The sequence below is a fragment of the Diabrotica virgifera genome, chromosome 8, assembly GCF_917563875.1.
Source record: "Diabrotica virgifera virgifera chromosome 8, PGI_DIABVI_V3a".
In the NCBI taxonomy this organism is placed as follows: domain Eukaryota; kingdom Metazoa; phylum Arthropoda; class Insecta; order Coleoptera; family Chrysomelidae; genus Diabrotica; species Diabrotica virgifera.
This window is the reverse complement of record NC_065450.1, coordinates 72,824,198-72,840,096: the sequence shown is the minus strand read 5'-3', so window position 1 is coordinate 72,840,096 and position 15,899 is coordinate 72,824,198. Positions and strand designations below refer to the sequence as shown.

The window sequence follows — 15,899 nt, the reverse complement described above, 5'->3', positions numbered from 1 at the left end:
TAAACGAATAGAGATTTTTGAATGGAACAAAAAGTGATATATTCTACTTATAATACACTTTAATATGGCGTACAAAAAAATCATCCTCTAAATATTCATCCCTTAGTTACAACCCCTAACTTTAATTTTTTTAATAGCACCCTGTATATTTTTTTATAGTTTTGGATGTGGTCTTTTATTGTGTCTTCAACACATTTTTAAAAAATAAAATCGGTTCGTAAATAACCAAGAAATTATCAGTTTATTTTTGTTATTTGTGTGTCCCAGACTAATTTATCTAGGCTATATTTCTTAAACAAATAGAGATTTTCGAATGGGGCAAAAACTGATCTATTCCATTTATAATACACTTTCATATGGCGTAGAAAAAATTCATCCCCTAAATATTCATCCCTAACTTACAGGGTGCTATTTAAAAAAAATAAAGTTAGGGATTATAACTAAGGGATGAATATTTAGGGGATAATTTTTTCTACGCCATATTAAAGTGTATTACAAATGTAATATGTAGATCAGTTTTTGTCCCATTCGAAAATCTCTATTCGTTTAAGAAATATAGCCTGGGTAAATTAGTCTGGGACACATAATTAACAAAACTAAACTGATATTTTCTTGGTTATTTACGAACCGATTTTATTTTCAAAAAATGTGTTCAAAAAATATACAGAGTGCTATTAAAAAAATTAAAGTTAGTGGTTGTAACTAAGGGATGATTTTTTTAGGCTATATTAAAGTGTATTATAAGTAGAATAGACTACTTTTTGTCCCATTCGAAAATCTCTATTCGTTTAAGAGATATAGCGTGGCTAAATTAGTCTAGGGACACCCTGCATATAGGAAATAATTTCATCTTAGTAGTATGTTAATACATGCCTTTTTCACCGTCTAGTTTCTCTGTTATTAAAGATATCAGAGAAATTCACTTATCAGAAAGGTTTACAAAATATGAGACTACAACATAGAATCGATACGATGCATAACCACCTTTTTACCTTTTCCTCCCTACAGGGTATCTCAAACTTTTTCGGTTAAAACACATGTTACACTACAAAACCGTCTATTTTCTTTGTTTCAAAGATATCAGGGACATTCAAAAAACAAAATGTTCACAAAACATAAGACTACAATACGATTTCGATGTATACTCAGCTTTGTACCTCGACTTCCCTACAGGGTGTTTCAAACTTAACGTAAGAAAAACATTTCTTTTCTTCCACCCGGTATAAGTACAAAAAATAAGTTTAAGTAAATCTTTGCACAACTGTGTAAATATTAACGAAATATCTAAGATAATAAAAAAAAATAGCGAAATCCGTTGATCCGTTCACAAAAATATCAACTATGAAAATGAGCATAAAATTTTCTATGTCCCTAACTTATGCCTCGCAGTATACTGTATGATAATCTAATAGTGCGTCCACGTAAAATCGCTCTCCCCGATGGCGTTATAGCCTAATTCGGGCCCTGACCTCATCAGCATCTTTCTACTTGGCTGTTCTCCTCCAGTTATCCACCCTAAATAGCTCTTTAGCATCAGTTCTCACTTCGTCCTCGATGGATGGAACAACGGTCGATGGGACAACGAGCCAAAGGCAGACCCAGACTTAAGTATCAAGACAACCTAGAGGACGACTTAAAATCTGTTAGAGGTAGAGCATGGAAACGATTGCCAGAAACAGTGGTGAACGAATGGAGGATTGTTCTGAAGAAGGCTTTGGCTCATAACGAGCCAGCTGTGTTGACAAAGATGATGATACAATTTCTCTTTCTACGTTGCAACTATTTTATATCCAGCAACTATTTTGGAGAGAGTGTAGCATTATGTTTTACCCGTCTGTCTGTGTTGAATTTGTTCCTTACATTCCCTATGTTGACCTTAATCTGAAATCTGCTTGTTCTTTTGCAAATAATTTTCAGGATTTATGCTGAAAACATTTGATGTTTTCCCTTCTATTATATAACTTTTACAGAGTCACTTACACACATTTCCGTTAGTGCAGTCAGTTTTTTAGGTATTCCCAGCTCAAATATTGCATTCTATAGTCTTAGAGATGATTCATTGAATCACAAGCCTGTTTGAAATCTATAAAAATCTTATAATCCTGGATCCTGCGTACCAAAAAAGTTTATTAATAGCAAGCTGAAAATTTGTTAATGGCTTAACGGTGTCTAGTCGGACAAACTTTGTTGTACGGGAACACTGGAACGGGGGAAGTTTTAATTGTGGAACTTCCAATTGATTTGTTACCCTTTCATTAAACTCTCATAAAAAAATCAGACAGCTATTTATCACCAACATAATTCCTGTCATTTGAAATATTCTACGTGTCGGACTTATAAAAATTGCCAACGTATTTGTCGGACAAACAATTTTTCATATATTACCTATATAAAGTTTGCTATTGAATAAACTTAAAAACAACCTGCTAGTTTTCACAATCATAAACTTGTCAGGATAACAAGTTCCACAATCTTAAAATCACCTTCCACAATTAAAATTTCCCCTGTTCCAATGTTCCCGTACATCAAAGTTTGTCCGGCTAGACACCGTTAATAGTCTAAGAGCTAGTGAACCCTCCGACTAACGGTCTTCCTGTAAGGCTAGAAATTTGTATAGTGATAATTCATGGCACACCAAGGCTAAAAACCATGACCTGGCAGGCATCAGCCCTGCACGTGTATCTACCAGGTGAATCGAAAAGTGCATAGTTTAGGGGTAAAATAAACTTTCTCCTGCAAGGTTTAGATTTAAGTATATGTTCATGTAAGTCATTTGGAAGAAATGTGTACAATGTCGGGCGATTCTGAACAGCATAAAACCTTGCCAGGCGAGGGGAAAGATTAGGGTTTTTTCCTAAAATTATTTTTTTGCATCGAACAAAGATTTTTAGGTTTTTTGAATCATTCCAAACAGAAAAGGTCTTTAGTGACTTTTCTCGTAGGTTCATAGTTTTTGACATAGAAGCGATTAAAAAGTTTAAAAATTGCGAAATCGGCCATTTTTAACCCAGAATCGAACATCTAAATGAAAATTTCAATGTTGCTAAGGTAGGTAGATATTCTTTAAAAACGAAAAGTTTTTTTCAATACAATATCAAAAACCCCTTTGTTTTTTAATTGCTAATCAAGCGGGAGCGACACTTTAGTATAAGTGAGGACGTTTGAGTTTGCATAAATGAATTATCTCGAGAATGGGTAAATTTGAAGAGATATCTTCAGACAGGTCGATTTCTATTTTTAAATTAGGACTTCTTGGCATAATATATAAAATACTAGTGACGTCATCCATCTGGGCGTGATGACGTAATCGATGATATTTTTCAAATGGGAGTAGGGGTCATGTGATAGCTCATTTGAAAGGTTATTTAATTCTCTATTCAGTAATATAAACGTTAACATAATAATTTATACAGGGTGTGCAAATTTTTTTCATATTTTTTTGTAAATTAATTTATTAAACAATTTTCTTTTGTACACACTGTATAAATAATTATGTTGATGTTTATATTACTGAATAGAGAATTAAATAGCCTTTAAAATGAGCTATCACACAACCCCTACTCTTATTTAAAAAAAATCATCGATTACGTCATTACGTCCAGATGGATGACGTCACTAGTATTATATTATGCCAAAAAGTCCTAATTTAAAAATAAAAATCGACCTGTCTGAGAATTTCTTTTCGAACTCGCCCATTCTCGAGATAATGAATTTATACAAACTCAAACGTCCTCACTTATACTACAGTGTCGCGCCCGCTTGATTAGCAATTAAAAAACAAAGGGGTTTTCGATATTGTATTGCAAGAAACTCTTTGATGTTTCATCAATAAATGTTTAAAGAATATCTACCCACCTTGACAACATTGAAATTTTTAGTTAAATGTCCGATTCAGGGTTAAAAATGGCCGATTTCGCAATTTTTAAATGTTTTAATCGCTTATATGTCAAAAACTATTAACCTAAGAGAAAAGTGGCTAAAGACCTTTTCTGTTTGGAACGATTCAAAAAATCCAAAAAAACATTGTTCGATGCAAAAAAATTTTTTCGAAAAACCCTAATTTTTCCCCTCGGGTGGCAAGCTTATATGCTGTTCAGAATCGCCTGACATTGTACACAATTCTTCCAAATGACTTACATGAACACATAATTAAATTTAAACCTTACAGGAGAAAGTTTATTTTACCCCTAAACTATGCACTTTTCGATTCACCTGGTAGATACACGTGCAGGGCTGATGCCTGCCAGGCCATGGTTTTTAGTCTTGGTGTGTTATGAATTATCACTATACAAATTTCTAGCCTTACAGGAAGACAGTTAGTCGGAGGGTCACTAGCTCTTAGACTATAAGATATTAACAAATTTTCTGCTTGCTATTAATAAATTTTGTTTTCGTACGCGGAATCCAGGCCTATCTAGTCAGTATGCACAATTTATACAGTAAAAATGTACAATATAAATAAATAACTAATAATATATTTTTGGTTTCAGTGTGAATTATTCAATTCTAATGCTCTATTTCGATAAAAGCTACGTTGAGACGAAAGAAAGAAATGAGTTATATGGATTTAGCGATTTTGTTTCCAACTTTGGCGGACTTTTGGGATTATTTACTGGATTTTCTATACTGTCGTGCATAGAAATAATTTATTTTTGTTCATTAAGACTTTGGAGAAACGTGTATCAGTAAAAATAGAACAATCGATAGAAAAAGTTAGTATTTATGTATTAAATGAAGTACAAAGTTTAGCTATATTGACTGTATTAAAGTTAAATAATTTTACTATATGGATATGTTTTTTATTATAACTCTCACTAAAATGACCTAACAGAAATAATGGTAGGGAGCTCAGGAAAGGATTTTGCGCGTTACTCGAGAGTGTCAGAAAATCACATGGGGAGAAACCTTGGGGGTAACCCTACCATATCGCCTAGTGAGAACAATAGTGGCGAAACACGAAAATCAACCTTTTTGAGTTAAGTCCATCAACCGACATCTAAATATGCCCCCTTTTATGTGCAATATCGGCGAACAATTATTTAATTTCCTTATTACTAGTGGGCGCCTACATGTCTTTAGGGTATTGTGAATTTGTCAAATATTTTGATGCATTAACGACGAAAGCACACCAAACTTTATATCAACACTGGCGAATCTGTAATTACGCCGTACTTGCATGTATTTGAAATATTAGATATCTTATTAAAGATAGTAGTGCAATGTGCAATAGTGGCGAATGAGCACTTTTGTCTGCGTGGTCGTTTTTCTTTTGTGGTTTTTTTTTGAAAATTTCTTATAGAGAAACTCAGTTTCAATCCTTCTTAGGTACTTAGAAATAGCAAATCAAGAAAGCGACTATCCACTTTGGATCAGTATTGTTTAATTCCACACTATCGATAACCAATATTCATTTCTAAAAAGAAGTCTTACAAAATAAATCAATTCCTTCTACCCACAATCATTTCTTTAGTAGTTTGAAATACGAAACATACGTGAATGAAATGATGAATTTAATTTTACCATTCATAGTTTTTTTGCTTACTTTTTATCTTTTATCATGTTTATCGTTTTCTTGTTAACAGACATAATTTTAATAATTATTACTTAAGATCTTATTTTGTTATTTTTCTATTGCATTTAGTTTCATTTTGCGAATAACTGTTTGGTGTGTACAATAAAATATTTTATTTGATGCGCTTAATTTATTTTTAAAAGTAAATTTTTTAATTATGTAAAACAGAAACTAAACTGTTGTAGTATAGTAGTAGTAAAGTATAGTGGCGAAACATCAAATTAAATATCCGCGATAGTGCAAAAATGGCGTAAAAATGGCAGAAAAGAAAATCAAAACGACTTTACTGCGTTTTCCACACAATTACACTTATATTTAACTTAATGTTTTAATTTCAGGAGTGATTTCTCAATTACTGTTATTATCTTTGTTCTAAGATAAGTTGTATTTGTCAATTGCAAAATGTTTTAGATATTTAGATTTTATTACTTTATATTATAGGACTAGCTCTCAATTGTTAAATAAGAGCAACTAATTTTATTATTGTTTACTATGTATTTACGTACCAATTTTGTACTAGATCTTATTTTGAATTGTTTTTCTAGTTTGTGTGACATTTTAATTGTGTTATGTACTAATGGACTTCGGTCCGTCAATAAATAATAAAAAAAATAAATACAATGCCCATCTTTTCTTCAAATAAAATTGCTTCTACTAATTGATTTAAATGACTAGATAGAAGCATATTATTAGAAAAATTCTGCAAAATGATTACCTATTATTAGTCAGTTATACTGTTTAGCAGTTTCATCAAAACTTCAAATAAGATTATCTCTAAATGTTAATTTTGTTTCGTCACTATTCGTTCTCACCAGGCGATATATGGACTGTTAAGAGAGGGGCGTTCGTTGGGGGCAGCCCGTAAAAAATAATCTTTAAAAAACTCGAATACGTCAGATTAAGACAAGGTGAGTTAAGTACATAAAGAACAGTGTCTATTTACAAAATCTGACGATTTGAGCGGGGCGTAAGGAAATGGGTGAATCACAAAGCTTCACAAAAAAAAACGAATATTTTGCTAACTGAACCTCAGATCAAAAAAATGAAAAATACGTGTCCAATATTTTTCAAAAATCTATCGAATGATACCAAACAAAACATCTCACGTAGGGGGGTGACGAGTTATTTTTAAAATTTTTAATAGGAACCCCGTCATATTTCACGAAATGTACATCAGATCGAAAAACTGAAAAATATGAGTTCAATATTTTTCAAAAATCTATCGAATGACATTAAACACGACCCCCCACCTAGGTAGGGTGGCGGTTACTTTGAAATCTTAAATAGGAACCTATACGCTGTGAGCTCGTACGTAGAGGGATATTTAAAAATTCGCGAGCGCCAGTAGTGACAAGTCTGTAAACGTTTACTGGAAATTTGACATAAATGTCAAAGTGATTAATTTAAAATTAAAAATAAAAACATTAATTATAAAAAATATTAGTTGGTCAAAGCTGTGGTATATATTTTTGCCTTAAATATGCTTACGTTTTAAATACTGAATTTAAGTTTTTTTAATGTTCCGTAATATGTAATTATAAATTAATCTATTAATCTTAGCGCCATCTACACGATAATTGTGAAAGTATCCGAAGTAAGAAATTAATATTTCTTCAATAAAACGTCAAAATGATTAGCAAAATCTTAAAAAAATCGATTACAATTTAATTACTTTTTTGCGTTGTAAATTACGTTTTTGCGATAACAATTAAATAATAAATTTAAAAATTACCGGTGAAAGTTGCATTACTAATCCGCTAGGAGCGACACCAGCGAAGCTCAGAGCATATTGCAGGTTTGGATTCCTTACGTAAAAATAAGTAACCTTTATTGGAGACATTTTTTCGAAATATGGATAGATAGTGCTGTAATCGGAAAAAATTAATTTTCGAAATGGAAAATTAAATGAAACATGAAACATTTCCACTAAAATAGGAAACTTAACTTGTTTTGGTTTTAGGACCTTGTATTCAAGCCTCCCCTACTATAAGGAGGAAGAATTTAAAAATTACAAAGCCAATGCAATACAGATTAATAAAACAGCTTAGAGAAGAATTGGTAGATTTCAACATACATATTTAAGACATTTTTGCATACAAGATTGTGTTTTTGATGTATGATTCATACTCGTTTATACGCTGTTTATACGCTGTGTATACTCGTTGATAGTGGTTTTTCCCATACATGAATAGAGGAGAGGGGTTTAGCCCTTTGGTCAGTGCGAATTGGTCGTGGGTTAGGATGTGAAATGGATATGTACGAATTTGATGTAATTTGATTAGGAGATAATTTCTCCTCAGTAGGGGACTGTGGAGAAAATCAACGGTTGCTTAAGGCAGGGTTGCATCCTTTTAGCAGATCTGTCTTTTACCAGGGTTGTAGAAGCATATCTACTTGCTACCTTGTGCTGACTGCAAAGGTTAAACACCTTTGGGCGGTGGGGTCGCCACATCCCTACGCCGACATTGGAGACCAAGACAAGAAGAATATCGGAGTAGAGGCCGTCCGGCAACAAGATGGTCTGATGACATAAGACGGATTGACAAAAATTGGATGAAAACAGCACAAAACAGGAATACATGGGAAAGACTGAGGGAGACCTATATCCAGCCGTGGATAGATGCGGGTTGAATGATTTTTAAAGCTGTTTTTGGATTCTCACATAAAAATTATTGCCCGACACTGGTATAGTTAGTTTTATCATCATCATCATCATTTCTCTCTACAACTCTATGTGAGTCTTGGCCGCGTTTACTATTTCCCTCCATTGTTGTCGGTCCTGAGCAGCTATTTCCCATTGCTGTACTCCCATTTTGCGTAGATCACTGGCTACTGCGTCCTTCCATCTCCTACTTTGGCGACAACTGACCTTTTTCCATCGTGCCTTTCCCAAAATGTGGCGTTCAGAAGTCTTTCCTCACTTGATCTTAACACGTGACCCGCCCATCGTATTCTGCTTGCTTTAATGTAGCGTACTATGTTTTCATCTCCTTATATTGTCTGGAGTTCATCATTGTGTCTTCTTCTCCATTCTACTGTTGTCTCTTCTCTGCAAGGCCCATAGAGAGTCCACAGTATCTTTCTTTCAAGTACCAGTAATTTTGTCGTTTCCCGCTGATTCAGAGTTCATGTTTCGCTTCCATCCGTTATTGTGGGACGAATTATTGTCTTATATATTCTTATTTTTGCTGGTCTTGAGAGTATTTTTGATTTAAGGAGGGTCATTAATAAGTAACATGCCCGCTTCCTGCAATGATCCTGGCTGCCACGTCCTTTTCATATTTATTTTCAGATGTTATGATCGCTCCCAGGTACTTAAATTCTTTGACGACTTCAAAGTCGTATTCACTAATTGTTACGTTTTGTCTAACCCTTGGTCTTGGGTTCTTCGTAACCACCATGTACTTGGTGTTGTCCTCGTTGACCTTAAGACCAACTTTCTTGGCTCCGTTCTCGAATAGGGTGAAAACTTCTTTTGCATCTCTGGTGGATTGTGCAATTGTGTCCACGTCATCCGCAAAGGCTAATAGTATTTTTGATCCTTGGGCTGCAAATCCGTTTGTCAGTTGTGGCTAAGCTTTCCTTACTGCATGTTCCAGTGCGAAGTTAATCATCAGGGGGCGAGAGGATCTCCTTGTCTAAGCCCGGTGTCAATGAGGAATTCCTCCGACGTGGTGCTCCCAATTCTGATTCATGCGGAAGCGTTCTCCGTGCTCACCTGTGCTAATCGTACCAGCTTTCCAGGTACTCCCATTTCTACCATAGTCTCCCATAATGCCTCTCTGCTAACAGAATCGTAAGCTTGTTTAAAGTCCACGAAGATTTGGTGTAAGTCGCGGTTGAATTCCCAGTTTGACGTACAGGTGAACCAGGTGAACACCTGGCGTATGACGAAGATCTGGTCTATAGTTAGTTTTGACCGATTCTTTTTTATTTTTATCCAATTTGGTATTATGTGGTGAAGTGGAAGGTCTTCTAATGGTGAGCATAATCATTAGGCGACAATGTGTGTAAAGGCATTTTTCACGTTTGGATTTGAATAGAGCACGTTCTTGATCACCTTAGTATGGGCCGCACATGGAGCTCTATCAGATATCTTCAAGAGAAACATGCCAAATTATTTGAAAAAGAAGACGTTCGACCAATGTGAGCTTCCAGTCATGACTTACGGCGCCGAAACATTATCTTTAACACAGGCCACAGCTACCAAACTTAGAGTGGCCCAAAGAAGAATGGAACGGTCACTATTTGGACTGACTCTTAGAGACAGGGTCAGAAACGAAGAAATCAGAAGGACAGGCGCGACAGATGCCATAGAGCGAGTAGCATGGCTGAAGTGGAATTGGGCGGGCCCTGTAGCCAGAATGAAGGACGGGAGCTGGACCCAAAAAATTACAGTGTGGAGACCAAGAGCAGACAGAAGAAGTAGAGGTAGATCACGTACACGATGGACAGACGACGTCAAAAGGATTGCTGAGAATTGGTTGCAGGAAGCCCATGATCGACAAAACTGGAAGAAACTAGGGGAGGCTTATGTCCAACTTTGGATGCAGAAGGCTGGATGACGATGATGACGTTATTGATGGCTAAATTATTTCGTGGTTTGACCAGAGACCAACTGGCGGTAACTCAATATGATTTAGCCGAGATATTTATATTTGGGGCATCTGGACTTTCCAAAAAGATAAATTTACGTATGATTCTCATTTAAACAAGCGTCAAAATGGACAATGGGCAAAGATAAAACTACGAAGTTGAAAAAGGTACAAAAAAGAATATTTTTAAAGATATCAGCTTCGAAGATATTTCAGAAAGTGAACTGTGTGATTATGATGAGTTGGACAATCTCGTGTCAGGTGAAAATGACTTCTGTGTATTATGTTAGTGATAATAACAAAAAAGACGAGTTATGGTAGAAGTTTTCGGTATGTTGTGAATGGGCTCATACTATGTGCAGCTTCAGGAGAGGATAGACTAGAAGGATATATTTGTGACTTTTGCGATGCTTAGATTTCTTTAATGCATCTGTAACTTGATTCTTTACCTTTTTACGTATATTTCTTTGTCCCTCTAATATTTATGTTCAATAAACTACATTTTCAAAGGTCAGTTTTGTTCTATTATTGCGCACAGTTATCCGACATATGCGCACAGTTATCCGACATATGCGCACGATTAGCCGAATAGGTTCGGGCAACTGTGCGCGTTACACTAATTGGAAATTTCGCCTCTCATTGTTGTACTGTTCAACCATTCATTGAAGGCCCTTGAAGTATATCTGCAAAAAAGTTGGAAACTGAAATGTTTTAAGATTTTGCAATAGCCTGAATTAGCCTTAGATGCGCACCAATAGCCGATTCTCCCCTACTTATATCTTTTCTTACACACAAATAAATAACAAATAATTTTAAGTAAATACTTTTATTATATAATAAAAAAAAAATACTTAAAAATTGTATAAAATAAAAAACATGCAGAACGTATAATCAAACAAATATATAAAAGTATTTTTTTCTTTAAGGTTTAATCTCAATTTTAATTAATTATCTCTCCCAGCCCAATATCCATACATTCTTCTGTTAAATACTATTCTGAGTGACAAGAAGTACACAATTTCCATCAAAGAAAGAAGGGAGAATCCCGTGAAAAGACCCAATAATCCCCCGAAATTAGCCAGGAAATCCAATGGTCCATACAGTTCGTTTCTTTCGGAAAATATGAAATCCGATCTCTTAAAAAATACGACTAACTGTGATGATGTAATACTGAAAATAAATAGAGAAATATTTATGTATTTATAGAGTATAAATTGGTATACAAATTAAATATTTTTGAATTTGTGAATTAATGATATGCCTTCAGCAGATCGACAGCAGAGAACCGTACGCGCTTCGATAACTGCGCTACCCCACTCATTTCCTCTTCTACTCCAAGGCATCCAAGTAATAGTCCTTGGGTCCAAGTAATAGTCCTTGGGTCCAAGTAATAGTCCTTGGGACATGTTTGATGTCTCGAATTTCCTAAACCTGTTGTCCGATTTGAGTTATTCTTTTAGTATGTTATAGCCTTATTATTTAAGAATATCGGTGTAATAATATTATTGCTAGACAGGTAAATGTCATTTTATACCTGGTGTAACAATCATATTGTGTTTTTTTTTTAAAGTTCGGAACACCCTGTAGAATATTCTAGCATATATAAAATATTGAAATTAAAACTCAATTATAGCCTTAGGCTTTCTTAACATTTTCTTTTTTAATTCATTTGCCTACTAGCCAAACAACTAGCCATATTTTTCATCAATAAATCCTCATAGTAGGGGAGGAAAGTATGCTAAATTTGCAGTTACTCGAGCGTTATGGGGACCTATTGGATGGTGAAGAATGGGTACTAAAACCAAAAAAAGTTGAGTTAAGTTTTCCATAAAGTGTGGGACTCTCCATTATTTAATTTAATTTTCCATTTCCACCAATCGTTTTTTCCGATTATAACGCCATCTGACCATAATTGGAAAAAATGTTGCGTATAAAAGTTGCTTACTTTTACGTCAAGTATCCAAATCTGCAATAAAAATTGGGGCTCCTATTTAAGATTTTAAAGTATGGGCCATTCCACGAACATACGCCTGTTTTGGATTACTTCGACAACGAATATTTTACTGTGCAACATAAGAAGTACGAAATTAAATGGCGCTAATAATTATTCCAATAAACAACAATGTAATTTGCAATTTATTTTCGTTCTTCTTATTTTGCACAGTAAAATATTCGTTGTCGAAGTAATCCAAAACAGGCGTATGTTCGTGGAATAAGGTATAACTCCCCACCCCACCTTCGTGGAGGGTCGTGTTTGGTGCCATTCGATAGATTTTTGAAAAATATCGAATACGTGTATTTTTCAGTTTTACGATCTGATGTTTATTTCGCGAAATATCGCGGAGTTTGTATTTAAAATTTTTAATTTACCCCCCACTCCTCTCCGTATGGTGTCGTGTTTAGTATTATTCGATAGATTTTTGAAAAATATTAAACACATATTTTTTAGTTCTTCGATCTGACGTTTATTTCGCGAAATATTCGCTTTTTTTGTGAAACTTTCTCATAGCCTAGTTTAGGATTGCTTATTAAACTAAGCAGAAAATCAGGAGTTATTGATGGAAAACATGGCTAGTTGTTAACGCACATAACTTTTTATTATCCAACATAAGCAAATAATGAGAAACCTTGTACCCTGTAAATGTACCTCTGATTTGCTTTCTTCTGATTTCGGATATTCTTAATTTAAAGTTGATTTCATGTAATCGAATGAACTATCATCTTCCAATAAAGTCAACCCTATCGCGTTTCTGCGCTGCTCTCCTGGTATAAAATCGTAAAAATTCTCGAATTTTAAGCTATTGTTTCAGTCCTGAACATTTCAGGGACTACCTTTTTGGCTTTCCTGTGACACAATTATAATATATCTGCTTGTTCCAACCCCGTTGTTTCACCAGAAACGAAGTAAGAAAACTATAGGCTCTTTCAAGTTGTGCGTTACCTTTTTCGCTTTCCGGTGACAATTATAATATTCTGCTTGTTCCAACTGCGTTGCTTCACCAGAAACAAAGTTCAATTTTTAATTTATGAATATTTTTTTTATATTGATAACGATTTATGAAGTGAAAGTCGAAACGTCAAGTAAACTTGATTTCAAACTCGAATTGTGGCTTAGCCCAAATAAAATCCTAAACCTTATTTTGTATTTCTCACGCCGGTAAGAAGACAACAATGAAACGACCTTTTTTTGAAGTTTTGACCTTCTTTACCGGCGATATGAGGGTGAATTTTTATATGTTAAAACCTATGATCCCGGCGCATGCGCATTATAACTTTGTTCTGATTGGATGTTCAAATGACATGTCAAAAATTATTCAATATGGCGGCTGTGGCACAGCTGTAGTAAGATTATTTATGGTTGTTGCGTTTTAAAATTTGTGTGAAAAGAAACAACAAACAAAAGTTAGTTAATAGGTATACTGCCTTTTTAAATAGTTTTCATATACCTATATTTTTGGACTTTTGGACTATTTTGGACAAGGAAAACTCATTCTAATTTGGTAAGTAGTTTTTATTATAATCATATTGTAATTATACATTTGGATTAGGTTGAAATACAGTAGAGCGTCGATTATCCGAACTAATTGGGGACATAGGTGTTCGGAAAACCGATTTGTTCCGATAATCGAACTACAATGTATTGATACATATTTATAGTCATACATATTTATCCACAAGTGAATAAAAGCCATATTTATATACCTACATATTTATTTATATCTTGATAATGACAACTAGCAACTAAACAAAAAAGTGCAGTCTTTGCAACAACATAATTATTTTTGGATACAATATTGAAGAAAATTGAAGATATTTTAAGCGTCAATTACTAACGCTTGCTCGGTATTCGAGTGCGGGACGCGGGAGTCGATAGTTCGAATAAGCCGTTCGGTTGATCGACGTTCGGATAATCGACGCTCTACTGTACATTTATTTTCTCAAGAATGGGGATTTTAGAGAGAAATCCCAAATTAGATCCGATTTTTATTTTTAAATTATGATTTTTTGGCGTAGATTTATTTATCTAGTAGGTATGTAATGCTTTGATTTACATACTTAATTTGATTACCAACAAAAGTTCTACCAATCTTCATCTAATATATTGTTTTCTTACTGTTTTGTTATGTTTTAATATTTTCTTCCACAAAATTTAAACTACATAATTTAATTATATTCAAAACAGCTGTCAAACAGTAAAACGTTTAGTTGCCCTATTTTTCCACATGACAAATAATGTGGAATTGGACGAGTGAGTCTAGGCTTCGATTACGAATCAAAGCGCCCCGAAATTCATGGGTTCGATTCCCGATGCAAGTTTTTATTTTTTTATTTTTTAATGCATTTTATGATTGTAACTATATTTGTTATATAATTTTTTTTTCAGAAAATGCGTATTTAAAATTTTTGCCAACAATTATTATCGTTCAGAAATCATTTTTTCTTTTTGGCATTTTTCAATGTGTTTGTGTGCGTTTTATTCTTTTATTTTTTAAAATTTTTGGTATTGTCTTAAAAATCACATAATATGTAGTAGAAGTATAACTTCTTACGTGCGTACAAAGTACACACACATTCTTTTTTTTTTACATTGGTCCGCATGTATATTTTTATTTCAGCTTCGAGATGGATGACGTCACTATTATATAAATGCCAAAAAATCATAATTTAAAAATAAAAATCGACCTGTTTCTGGATTTTTTTCTTAAAGTCGTCGGTTTACGAAATAATGAATTTATTCCATTTGGTTTTGGCACACTGTAGAACTAATAATAATTATTAAGTTACATAATATTTATTTAATTATAAAATTGCATAGAGTTATAAATTTTAAAAAGTCATCGTCGTCAGGGAATCTTTCTGATTACATAACAGATTTCTTTGAAACACTTCAGCTATCAGGGCATCGAGATTTATTTTTTCGCACAAAGAGTGCGAGCGGAGAAATCAAAATTGTTTGGTTTCGCCGCTTTGCTTTTTGCTAGCACTCTGTGTACCTCCGTTTCTCAGTAGTAGTTTGATTTCACCGCTTTGCTCTTTGCTCGCACTCTTTCTTCGCTCCACTCTGAACGTACCCTTACTTGTGATGAATGTGATTTCAATTCCCAGCCCGGTGAACGGAAATAAGAAGGCTAACGCAGCAGTTGAAAATTCATAGGAATCTGATGCTCAGACTGGAATATGCGGGCATCTGATCGACCTATGAGGAAGCAGTACGGCAAGGGATAAGGGATTGCGGCTCAGTGATACTCACCCATAGATCCCTACCGGAAGGGCGTTGAACGTCTAAATGCCGGTGTATAGATATACTTACATAGATGTATCCAATGGAAGGTCCGTGATATTTTCAATAGGGGCAAATAACGCTGATATCCAGTCCCATTCGCATTGCGAAGACTCAGTATTATAGGACAGATCAGAGCACATAGGCAAACAGTTACAATCCATTTTAATTTGGTCTAATTCTTTAGCTTTTGCTTCATCTAAATTTCTAAGTTGACGTAAATTCAAAAGTTGTAATATTGATTCAGCTTTTTTCATACACGCATGTTTCGCCAAACCACAAATTTTCGTCGAGTTTTCACCTGCAATAAGAAAATGTGTTTGTAAAATATTGTTTATCTATTATAATGTGATTACAAATGTGAAGAAGACCAGAATAAAACACAGTTTGGCTTCAGAAATGGACTGGGAACCAGGGACGTACTTTTACTAAATGTATTATTGCAGAAATA

General features: G+C 34.2%; 2 protein-coding genes across 7 annotated transcripts in view; one reads left to right on the top strand and one right to left on the bottom strand.

Moving 5' to 3' along the window:
• The window catches only part of LOC126890677 (pickpocket protein 28-like), a 106,450-nt gene extending 101,663 nt beyond the window's left edge, over window positions 1-4,787 (top strand). For all 6 annotated transcript variants that reach the window (XM_050659799.1, XM_050659798.1, XM_050659797.1 and 3 more), the window contains one exon: window positions 4,491-4,787. In XM_050659799.1, coding sequence (XP_050515756.1) covers window positions 4,491-4,689 — 199 coding nt within the window. In that variant the 3' untranslated portion in view covers window positions 4,690-4,787. The remainder of the gene's footprint in view (window positions 1-4,490) is intronic.
• A 6,265-nt stretch (window positions 4,788-11,052) lies between these two features.
• Window positions 11,053-15,899, bottom strand: part of LOC126889801 (pickpocket protein 28-like) — a 53,950-nt gene continuing 49,103 nt past the window's right edge. Inside the window, exons 8-9 of the mRNA XM_050658441.1 lie at window positions 15,479-15,749; window positions 11,053-11,337 (exon numbers count right to left, since the gene is read on the bottom strand). Of these exons, the coding sequence (XP_050514398.1) occupies window positions 11,112-11,337; window positions 15,479-15,749 (497 nt within the window). The 3' untranslated portion in view covers window positions 11,053-11,111. The remainder of the gene's footprint in view (window positions 11,338-15,478; window positions 15,750-15,899) is intronic.